At 44.4% G+C, this 12110-nt stretch overlaps 1 protein-coding gene across 1 annotated transcript in view; it reads left to right on the top strand.

Annotated features, from left to right (window-relative positions):
- Positions 1-2319: 2319 nt before the first annotated feature.
- LOC129387460 (uncharacterized) overlaps positions 2320-12110 on the top strand; it is a 33120-nt gene continuing 23329 nt past the window's right edge. Inside the window, exons 1-3 of the mRNA XM_055076382.2 lie at positions 2320-2424; positions 5589-5651; positions 7271-7373. Coding sequence (XP_054932357.1) covers positions 2416-2424; positions 5589-5651; positions 7271-7373 — 175 coding nt within the window. The 5' untranslated portion in view covers positions 2320-2415. The remainder of the gene's footprint in view (positions 2425-5588; positions 5652-7270; positions 7374-12110) is intronic.

Genomic DNA, 12110 nt, shown 5'->3' with positions numbered 1-12110 from the left:
GTCGTATCAATGGCGGCTGAGGCTGGGCTCGGAAACGGGGGAGTCACTGCTCCTTGCGCGTCCCTGCTGCAGCCGTTGGAAAGAACTGGGATACGACCAGTGTTCATCAGCGGGCGCACGGGTTGTATTGGCATTAAACTGTGGAGCACGCTGTCGGCAGCGGTGGCAATACCTGGCAATGTGTCCAGGCACACCCCAGCTACAGCAAATGCTAGAGTCGCGGCTTGTCATGGGTGACACCGGTGACATGGGTATCGCTGGTAGAAACGAACTCGCAGGCTGGTCGTAGGAGGGACGAGCCCGCGGAACAAATAGCTGTGGTGCATCTTGCAGGCGTCCCACACTTGTCGGTTGCGCTGGCAAGTTGCTGCTTTCCGGACAATCAGCATAGGTCCTGCGAGGCTCTCGGTAACTACTACGTGCCCAGGCGGCCGGTGGCACACCAGAGCGATCGTCAAATGCACACTGATGGCACACATGAGCGTTGTCAACAACTTCACGGAGTTCACGCTCTTCTTTAACCACTTGCCGAATCACCAAGGAGATGTGGTTGTGGACTGGGACGGACTCACTTGCAATAGAGGTGACATTGTCCAAGCGTCCGAACTTTGGTCCAATTCTTCCCATTTTCAGTGTTTCAAACGCCTGGCAGTGTTTCTTCAAATCAAACGGAGCGCTAAGATATTATTTCGTAATAAGAAAACTATAAACATATTCAGCCAATTCTTCAAGCAGATGTTCGTCTTCATCTGTCATGGTGGCGATGACGATTCAGCATAATTTCAAAACAGCCTCTATGTACGTTGTACAAGTTTCGTCAAGTAATTGAACTCGTCGGGAAAGCGCCTGCGCAGCTTTCTTTTTCTTAGAGATCGGGTCCCCGAAGCACTTGGTGAATTCTTCTACGAAATTATCCCAGCTTGTCAGAGCGTTCTCGCGGTTTTCAAACCAGAGGAGCGCGGTTCCATCGAGAAAAATAAACCACGTTATCGAGCTGCTTCGTAGTGCTCCAGTTGTTGTGGCGACTAACTCTTTTGTACTGTTTCAGCCAGTCGTCGACGTCTTCGTTCGCCTTTCCCGAAAAGGTGGGTGGCTCTCGCAGTGGTGTACAGTAGCCAGCCTGCCCTGTGTGATTCCCGTCTGGTTCCCCGCAGGTGAGGTCGTGATTGCCCTCTCGGGAACCGGCCATGTCCGCTGCTTGTGGACCGGGCAAGCGTCTACTCCGTCGGAAAGTTGGTAGAGCTGGGTCGCCCCGGATCATCCAGGATTTACCCCAAACCTCTACCAAAGATGTTACGAAAGATGTTTATTTACAGGGTAAATCGAGGTCCAGGAGGAAGTCACAGGCAAGGCCCAGCATGCGCAGAGTGCCCCGAGCCAACTCGCGCGCACCCTACTTCCTCTTTCTCGGCCTCAGTCGCGCAGTGCTGCTACAATATCGAAGAGAATGAAGCTGTACTTTTACATTGGTACGCGCATGTAGCATTAGGTTTCCCGGAATGTGCACGACATGTTTCTTTGGGCAATACTGTTAAATTTTCGGTATCATCCGAATTTTTAGTTAGTTGTAGACAAGGCCTATTTTATCACCATCCTCCCTTTAGATTTTGCGTGACTACCGAAGCTTGCTTTGTATAGTTCGAACAGGTGCCCAGAAATTTCTGAAACAGATAATGACTGACTTTCAGTTTAAAACAGTTTCGAAGCACAAACATCAAGTGAAACATCATTAAAGTCGTTAGAGTGAAGTCATACAAGCACAAACTGGCAGGTCAAATTGGTTTCTCTGTTTTTCTTAACCTATAGGGTGAACACACTCTATTGATTAAACGTACATTCCAAGCTTGCCTTTTAGAATGACACTATCTATCACTAAAACTATTATTATCGTTTCTGAAGCGGGTGAATATATGAAATTGGGAATATTCAGCCACTTCATAGATACTTAAGGCTTTTTTTTCGCATAGTTGCAACTAAATAAAGCGAGGCAAGGCGGTTTTTGCAGATTACTGATTAATCAATTAACTGTCAGAAATATTACCAATACAGACCACGAAACTAATCCTTCGAAGATAGTTCTTTCGAATCAACTAAACTGTTCCGTTCGCGGCAATAATTGCGTCACGTAGAATCGAGATGTATTATTTTTCGATTATTAACCTAGGGTTTACGTCCACTTTTGCATAAAACTTTCTGCGCCTTGGATATTTCGACGCAACGCATTCCTTTATTTTAGCGTAAATTACCAGCTTTTCTCAGCTGCCGGTTCCAGGTTATAAATGCGAGTCGGGAGCCTAGAAAGAAGAAGAAGAAAATACCGCAGCCTTATTCGGTGTAGTAGCTCGCTCGGAAAATAACAAATTTATACCAGACCTGCGTTCCCGTGTCGAAGCCTCGGCCTGCCGCAAGGAAGACATGATTGTGGTGAGTCTTAAGACAAGCTGGTTCAAGCTTTCTGCTTCTTAGTGTGCAATGCCGAGCGTAGTTTACTTTCGGAGATGATGCGAGATGTCATCCGCACTTAGTTTACCTATGTGAACACATGAAGCTTATTTTTGCTGAACCGTACCGTAGACACAATTCATTTGTCTCAAACAGACGGAAATGTCTTCGTAGAAAGGCGAACGTTCCTTCCTTCCTGTACATAACATACACGTTACCCTTCATAGGAAGTGGGTATTTGAGCCCCAAAACATCAAAAAGATAAGGGAATGCAAGGACAGAAAAACTATAGCAAGGTACATAGGCGAGACTACAGAAAGAAAGGAACTCTCGGGATGGTCACGATTACGGAACGCGAATGTTTAGATGCTATCTGTGCTGCGGCCTAGGCGCTTTCTCTCGCTATCGTGAGTTCGCCGAATCACTTGAGATTCTCAAAGCACTGCTTCCTTTCTTTCAATTCAGAGTAAAGAAATATTTATATTGTTGTCGTTTAAATGACTATGTTGCTCGGTGTTGCTAGAATGCTCACCGCCTTTATAAGCATACAATGCTGCCGAGCCAATCACCGCCGCGGGCAGTGATCACCATCTGGTTAACGCGACGCTCTGGCAAACGCCTGCGCCACCACCGAATGACGAAGGAAAAGATGAGGCGTGACCGCGCAGCACAAGAAGTTCCACAATGCTGCGGGGACAATCGGTCGGTCCAGCTAACCGTAACGGGCGAAGAGCAACGCCACGTGGTGGTGTTGCCGAGAACCGAGCTTCGCATTACGTCACCGAACTCTCCTTTCTCAATGATGGAAGCGCACTCGAGCCACGTGCGCTTCCACCAATAAGAAAACACCTGCTGGTGCGCTGCCAAGAAGCGCGTTGCGGGTGGCTGCGCCAACGCCGACAACATAAAGCTGAGAAACAAGCTAAGAAAGCTAACGCTTTAAGACAACCCGTCTGGAGATTTATCTAGACTTCGCCAGATTCGAACGTCTCTTCGACGCTTTCGACCGAGTTACTACGAAATGTGTCAGCACACAAATTGTGATCACGTTTCAGAGCACGTGCGGCGATCGCGCCATGTACCTCGTTAAGCACTTGTATCATGTTAAAGACCACCAGTGTGACGGCCGTTAGCATAAAAATTCCTGACCACTGGCCTAGTCTGGCAGCAAGTCAATGAACAAAAACTAGGCACTCACCTGTTTTATTAACAGCAGATATAGCGAGTAATACTGCCGAGGAGCATAAGTGCCGGTGCCAATTGGCCACCTTGGTTGCGTGTGTCCACGTCACGCCCTTCGCTATCGTTAGCGGTGAGTTTACCCGAACGCCGGCAATCCACAAAGCCTCCTTAAATAAGATGAGTTTTGTGAGTATGGGCCCGGGCACGCGTTTCATCCGTGATGTATTTGTGTTCATAAAATAATGAGTTTGGATGTATTGCCGTGATAAAGGCTTGAATGCATGAATTTCAATAAAGTTCATTTTTTTCTTAACTTCAAATGTGCGTTATGCTCGTGATGCGCGCAAATACTAAAGATAATATCAGAATATATTAGTCGTATAGAAATTGTACCAAATGAAAATACGTATCGAGGGATGCGCAATAAGCGTGTATCGCGCACTTTGCAGATGATAGTGTATATATTGCAAGAATTTGTTTAAGCCTTGTGTGTGTTACTGCAATGATATCTATAGCTCCATTTTTTATAAAGGTGCTTATCTTTTTAATTTTAAATTGTGCACTTGGTGTTTATTTTTTTTTACAATTTCTCTCCTACTACTTTACTCGTAACTACAATTCACAAGGGGAGAACGTGACCCTCGACGGTTTTTGTTGTATTCACTTTATATTTATTTTTCCTTCTTTTTTAATGTACGTTGCCCTGTTAATTATCGGTTTCGCTTTCTGGCATGGTTTTTCTGTTGCTGCTGTGCCCGTACACAACCTCACCGCCGTTGATGTGATGTCCTGTAATGGACCACCAATCCATTGATACTTCATCATAGTAATTAATGATTTCAAAGGAACATTGCTTAGGTTTCGACACACGTACTTTCGCCTTCCATTTAGATGCCTAAGTGTTCACCGTAAGTCGAATTTTTAACTCGAAACATTTATCGATCACTACAATGTTCGAAAAATACATTAAAAGCTTACCATTCTATCGAATGACACATACCTACAGTGCACTCATTTGCTGCTGTTCCATAGCAAGCCACAAAATATGATCATCATTGTCATTACTGTAAATTCCACATGCCTCTTCTAGCGTCGGTGTTTTATGTTCTAACAATTGCGGGACTTGCTCAGTGGAGAAGCAGGGCGTGCTTTCTGTAGACTGTTCTATTTTTACCCTCTAAGTTTTAATAACCACGTGTGAGCTGGGAAGTCCTTTCGCGGTAACAATTACTTGTTCATACACATCGACATTTCAAACGCTTATTTTACAGACAACGCAGTACGTTAATTCTGTTTGCACTAAAAGGGACACTGAAGAGAAAAATGATTTCTTCTGCATCAGTAAATTACCTCTCTAGGACACCAAAAACACTACTCTTACTACGATAAGACGCTTGGTAAGGCATAAAAAGCGCAAGAACGAAAGACGGGTGGCGACGCCCCTTGAAGTTCCCGCACCTGGTCGCTGTGACGTCATGTATTTTGATGGCATCTTCTAGGGCCTACTTAATTATATAGCGGTACAATTTCATTACACTGTGCTCTAAAGCAAGTAAATATTAAACATGGCCACTTTCGGGAACATTTAATTAGCCAACGCGGCCCTAATGCGAAAACATACTATGGAATCCCTGACGTCACACTGACGTAGCGGCGTCGGGGTTTCGACGCGAAATTGAAATACTAATACTTCGACCTGCATTTTCTCATCTAATAAAGTAATATGTTGAAATGACTGGCTGCAGGGTTCTCAAACAATGCTTTATTAGTCTAAACTGATTTTTTGCTCCGCTGAAGTGTCCCTTTAAGCAGGTTAAACGTACGCCGTCGTGGAGAAGGATTTTGAAGATGTGGTTCAGTATGTGTCAACGAGAACCAATCGCACGTAAAAGAATTTCGAAAACTCCACTGTTTCAAGAATACATAGGTTTTTTTCTTCTCTCCCGCCTGCTATTTCCATACAGGTTCCAATTTTCTGCACGAACTTGCCCATCAAGTGGCTCCGTACCATCGCCGCATTCTGCATAGTAAGGACCTCAGTGCTCATGCATGCTTTGAAATTCCTTCCAAGCAAAGCATCCCCGGTCGGACTACTGAAAGGCACGAACTGTTCGCAGAGCACCAGTTAGGTATACCAAAGTGATTTTTTATTCATATAGCTAGAGACACCTAATGTCAGTTGAAATAACCCAACGTCTTTTGACAACGAAATTATCGTTCGTGAAAGTCAATAGTTTTGAAGTGCTTTTGCCATGATTGACGCCTGGTCTTCGATGGTCACCAAGCATCAGCGTAGCTTTAGGGATGGCTGTCGAGCTGGTTTTGACCTGTATGGACAAGTGGGTGCTCAGCGAGCCGCAAGAGCCAGTGGAGCCCTGGACTGAGGGCCTCAACCAGACCTGGCATAACTCCGATTAACTGAACAATAAAGTTTTTTCTTTCTCTCTCGAACATTTAAGCTACATTAAATTCTTCCTATAGCGAAACTATGGACACAGGGAATATACTCATATGTAAGCGCTATTTTGTAGAGAGTAGAGAGGCTTCGTTTGAAGCAAAGTAAAGCGGTGAACTCCGACAATCCGCAGGGTTGTATACCACTGTATCGAGGTCAAGTCAAATGTGAAGGATTCGTGAAATCAATAGTTTATTACGATTTCAAGGAATAGTGTGATCTAGTCATGACTGCTGCATGACTTCGGCTTTTACGCATATATTTAGAGTAACGATTGGACCAGTAACGATGGGACAGCGACGTTGCGAAATCTCACAGATTTGTTAGTAGTCTTGAGGGGATCTACTGTATAACCTTCGATTCATGTTTTATTTGCCTGCAGCAGTACTAAACAACAAAGCTATTCGATAGAGCCGCCGCAATGGCAGCTAGATTTTGATTAGCTGCGTCGTCAGTCGTCTGATGATCGCCTGATGCAACCACAGTGCCGGAGAGTTTCTGCCACTTGGTGGAGTATGTTCGGCAGCGCTTTTGTCCGGTGCAGCTCGACACTGCATTGCGGTGTCTCGAAATCCATCGCAAACGAACCGATAGGTGCACGAGTTATCCAATGTTAAACAGCAGCGCTCACAAAAGACGGACACAGGCAGGTAGCAAGGAAGTGCCCCCTTGTTCACTTACTGCGACCTTCGTCTTTCGAGCGCGCTGCAGTTTAACGTCAAAATGAAACCACATCGTGTGGTCTAACGTCTCAAAGCATGCACACGGGGAATAAATGAGTGGTCTTATTGTGTGGGGCGCTGAATTATTTTCAGTAACCTGCGGTAATTTAACGTGCACCTTGCCAACCGGGCTGAGTCGTACGTCCCTGTATGTGATTTTTCATTTTCCTCTATCTCTCTATCTAAGTCTAAGCACACGAGCCTTTTTGCATCGCACCGCCATTGGAAAGGAGCAGGTATGGAGCCAACTGCGCTCAGAAGCAGAACGCCCAAGCCATAGAGCCACCGCGAATGATGTACATGTGCATGAGCTACCCTCAAATGTCCATCTTCTGTGCGGTACGCGCAGAACCCTCGGGATGTTCAGCACGTTCCTTGGTTTCAGTGAATACAGTGGTTAATGTGAGCTGCTGTCTTTGACGTGCGGTTTGAGCCAAGACCATTTCAACGCCGTATGTCATCAACGCAGCTCTTCAACGGCGCTACGATCGGCGAGTGCGTGTACAACCTGGCCCAGGAACGCGATCTTCCCATCACCTTGAAACCTTTTCCAACGTACTCCAAGGTCATAGGTAAGCACGGCGGCTTGCGTTTCGATGTGGCCACGAGAACATGATCTTCGCGTTTTTTTATTTCTCGTAATCGAGAAAGATCAAACAGGCGCATAAAGAAATGTGCTGGACGAAGGGAACGAGGCACGGATAGGTATTAATAGAATGCCTGAGTCGTGACCTAGGTTTCGTACGAGGCAACCGGGGGTACACTGACGCGTTGTGCCTGTTTTGAGTCGTTACGCTTTTCAGGACCAAGCGCAGGTCTCTCATTTGTTTCTGTCACTTATTTTCTTCTAAGATCCATTCTATCAGAAAATGATGGCGTCGTTACTCTTAGGCGCGAGTAGAAATAGCGTTACTATACATACAGAACGCGAGCACGTTGTAATGGAAGTAGTTTAACGGTTGTAATGGAAGTAGTTTAGCAGTTGTAATGGAAGTAGTTTAACGGTTGTCTTAAATGCATTAAAACGGACTAAAATGCAGCTGACAGCTTTTCATATTGCTGTGAGCCTAGCGATAAGCAACGGACAGGAATAGAGCTCACGAAACGCATGTTTCTAGTATTTCTAGAGCTTCACAACCAGCCGACTCGCTCTAATGTGAGCACCGCGCCGATAGCAACTTGCTTGTCTGCGCCTCCCAATGCTTCCGACAGAAACACAAGCAGCCCGTGTACATGCATGGGCCACACAGTTCGTATGATGACGACCTGCAAATCATTCACAAATCTGACAACTCATACATCAAAGATGTCTAAGCTGTACCATCGAGTTCTCACGCACAATCCGGAAGTAGCATAGTCGGGGACAACCTGAGGATAAAAGGTGCCACGTACGGGGGCTGTCCAACTCGTGTCACAATTTTCGTACATGCGCCAGCCAGTTAGGTTCGCTTAGTTCCGTCATGTGAAGCGCTGCTGCGTGTTTAGAAGGGCATTTTCCTCCGTACAGATCTGTCATCGCGTCACTGGTTTTAGGATGAAACCTTGTGGTCCCGGGAAACTTTATGACTGATCCTCATATCGTGCTCAGCCAAAAGCAACATTTTACCTTGAAACAGCGAATTTTTATGATATGGTTAAGCTAGCATTAACATTAGCAGAGCAAAGTCACAAAGAGGAAACTATCCCTCGGGCCCAACTCCGATACCGCCTATTAAAATACATGTAAAACGCAGAAACGATTTTCTGAGATAACCGCTAGGCCTAGCTTAATTTGTGGCACTTAGAAGAAAATGCTAATTTCTAGGGACTGTTGGAAATGGAAGCTTGATTTATAACCTGTATTTTCTCCAAGAAATTTTCCAACATTCATCACTGTGAAAAAATAGCAGCAAGAAGTTTACCCATTCGTACCTTTCCACCAAGAACAGCTTTCGCAGTTGTGTAAACTCCATTCGTTAGAGCATCCAAAGCGGACAAGTTTATTATACATATTTATATTTTACGAGGACTTGTTAGATTTTTTACAAGGGTTTTGCAAATGAACACTCACATATTAGTAGTATAACTTATAACCATGTATAATAGACCAATTAGGTCTGCTTTAGATGTGCTGTTAGATGCAATTTAGAAAATTTCGATTTAATTTTTAATTGCTGAGTTACAGAGGTCTAAACATTATAGCTTCTTTTTCTGGAAATTTGCAATCTTTAGCAATTTTGACCGAAAGAGCTGACTACCTAAATAAAACATTCGCTAACGAGCCAGTCACAAGATTTCAACTTCTTTTAAATGTAGCAAACGTTATCAAATTTCGTGCACTGGTGGCAGATAAAATTTTCACCAGCGATTACGATACCCTCTAATGCAAAATTTGGGGCCGTATTTTGAAACGATTCACTTCGGCGATAGTTCCACCGTCAGTCGCGCGCTGATTGGCTAGCCGAGCAAAATCGGATGACGTAGCTCATCCGATTTTGCCTAAATGGCCAATGAGTGCGCACAGATGGTGAAAGCGTGGCGAAGGCAATAGTATGGCCGAAGTGGATCGTTTCAGAATACGGCCCCTGAGCACATCTTTTCGCGATATAGTGGCTGGCGCAGAATATGTATCGTGCGGCTGCTTGCAAACGCACCGAATTGTGGCGCGACTGCGCTGCTAATCGGGGAAATCACGAGAGACAGCGCATGGGTGACGCGTGGCTCCGATTCACAGCAGCAGCCGCAGATAGACCTCTGCTCATGCAGCGCTTTGTTTTGCATACCGATGACCTGCGCTACTATGTCGCCATCTGATAGCCATCGACACCGCAAAGTGTGCCTTGCGCAGCACTAGAGTGTACTAGACTATGGCAGAGTGGGCCGAAAGGCGCTCTCCCGCTGAGAGACGGCTTGTGGATAAACTTCGCGAGGGCGCAGCAAGCGAACTGGATTGGGGAGGAGAGGCGCTTCGCGGCAGATTCAACGTAATTTCGCTGCGGGCGCTGAGACCGATTGCACGCGTACGCTCTTAAAATGGTGGTGCTTTTCAACTTCAATCCTACCAATTTCAGTCCTACCAATCCTCTCGAAAGTAGTTGAACAAGTTATAAACACCAGGCTACTAAACTTCTGCAAGCGAAACGATATCATCGCCGAGCAGCAATACGGATTCCAGAAAGAGAAATCTACTGAAATGGCGCTAATAAAAATTAAGGACAAGACAATAGACAACTTTGAGCAGAAAATATATACAATAGGTGTTTTTCTAGACTTTAAAAAGGCATTCGACTCCATTAAGCACCCTGTTTTACTGTACAAGTTATATAAGTATGGCATTAGAGGAACGGCTCTCGCATTAATAAAGAATTACCTCCTAAATCGTCACCAGCACACGAATATTATGAATGGAAAATCCAGCTTAGGTCAGATAAATTATGGAATTCCACAAGGATCAATCCTTGGGCCGCTGTTATTGCTGCTTTACATAAATGATATAATTAACGTGCCCTTTACACCAGAAATAATAATGTACGCTGATGATACCAATGTATTCTTCTGCGGACAAGACCTAGAAGTCCTCCAAGTAGAAACCAATGTATGGCTGGAAAATTTGTCCACGTGGCTCCATGGTAATAAACTAGAGTTAAACACTAAAAAAACTAAGTACATTATATTCCGCGCTCGTAACAAGTGTATAAAACAAGAAATACTTATCCAATTTTGCGATGAATCTATCGAACGTGTAGCAACACATAAATTTCTTGGTGTCAAATTTCACGAGCATCTTGACTGGTCACCTCACATAGAAAAAGTTTGCACTGGTATATCTGGTCCATTGGTACCATGTATAAAATAAAGAACCTTTTGCCTACCTGGCTAAAGAAACAGCTATACTAGACACTGGTACATTCGCGTTTCCACTATTGTCTTCTTGTCTGGGGCACAGCACCTAAAACAAGCAATGAAAACATATATTTATTACAAAAGAAATTTCTGCGCCTAATAGATAATGCACCATACCTTAGCCACACTGCCCCACTGTTTAGAAAACGTCAACTGCTTACACTGTGGAATGTTATAAACCAAAAGATAGCGTTAGCTAGTTACCTACAACTGCATTCCGATCTTACGGCTTTCTTTCAACAGTATCTAACGAAAACACACACCTACAACACCCGGCACATATGTTACAATAAGGAAAAAATACGTACGGCACCCAGAAACGTAGCTACAGAATTTCCAGTTTTTTAAACGATCACCATCCTACTGTAAACATTATCCAGGAAAGTAAATCATTCAAAGCTTTCAAAAATAACGTCACTATGTATCTATTGTCACTGCAGGCATGACCACTCCTCTTGTTTTGTTTTTTCTGTTGTTTCTTACTGCATTTTTCCCAATTGTACATAAATGTTCAATATGAAATAACTCCCGTTTCAATGTCACCAACCACTCTGTATTTCCATCTCGTTTAGTGTTCATTTTATGCGCTGAATGTCTTGTGCTCTCGAATGGGAGGAAGAAAGGCGCAGACTCCTTGTCAGGCAACCACTTGCCTTTTGGCCTGCGCCCTAGGCAACTGTACCATACGTTGTCTGAATAAACTCTTTGACTTTGACTTTGAACTTCAAATTTATATTGACACCTTTTTGCTACATATACATATTTAAGGCATGGGCACGTCTTCAATTTTGCTGTCGTTCTCAAGTGCGTCGTCTACTAGCGAGCGCGTTCGTTCCGGGGACGCTGGCGGACGACCATTTTTTCTACCAGAAAGTCTGCGCAGTAAGATTTTTTCTCATGTTACTTGCTTTGGTGCGCGTGCGACGCTTGTCAACCAGTACCAATCGTAGTTTAAGCCAAGTGAACTGCTATTTTTAACACTCTTTTTTTAAGAATAACACGCAAAATTTGCCACAGAAGCCGCCTATCTGCAACATGAAGCTACGTATGAAAGTTTTATTGATATCGTGTCATTGAACGCACGCTTCTTGTTGGTGGGGTGTCGATCACGGACATTGATGAACGAAAACAATACCATAGTGAAATAAATCCGGTTTCTTAAATGCGTGGAGCTAAGAGATGCAGATGGCCAATGCACTTCTAGGTAAATCTTTGGGTACATAGACATATATGTCCACGACATATATGTAAGAGAAAGATTATCAAATATTCTAAATTCATTGACTGAAGAAGTGAGAACTCCCGACCGGAATAGGCATGTCTCATTTAAACGCTGCACCAGCCCCAGGTGAACCAATCGAATTTGAGAGAAAAGGAGTCAAGGCAAGAAAATGACCTTAATATGTACGAGAGGGTTAAGGAAAAGA

The sequence above is a fragment of the Dermacentor andersoni genome, chromosome 2, assembly GCF_023375885.2.
Source record: "Dermacentor andersoni chromosome 2, qqDerAnde1_hic_scaffold, whole genome shotgun sequence".
Classification (NCBI taxonomy): Eukaryota; Metazoa; Arthropoda; class Arachnida; order Ixodida; family Ixodidae; genus Dermacentor; species Dermacentor andersoni.
Note: the sequence above shows the minus strand (reverse complement) of the source record. Positions and strands in the feature narration are given on the sequence as shown.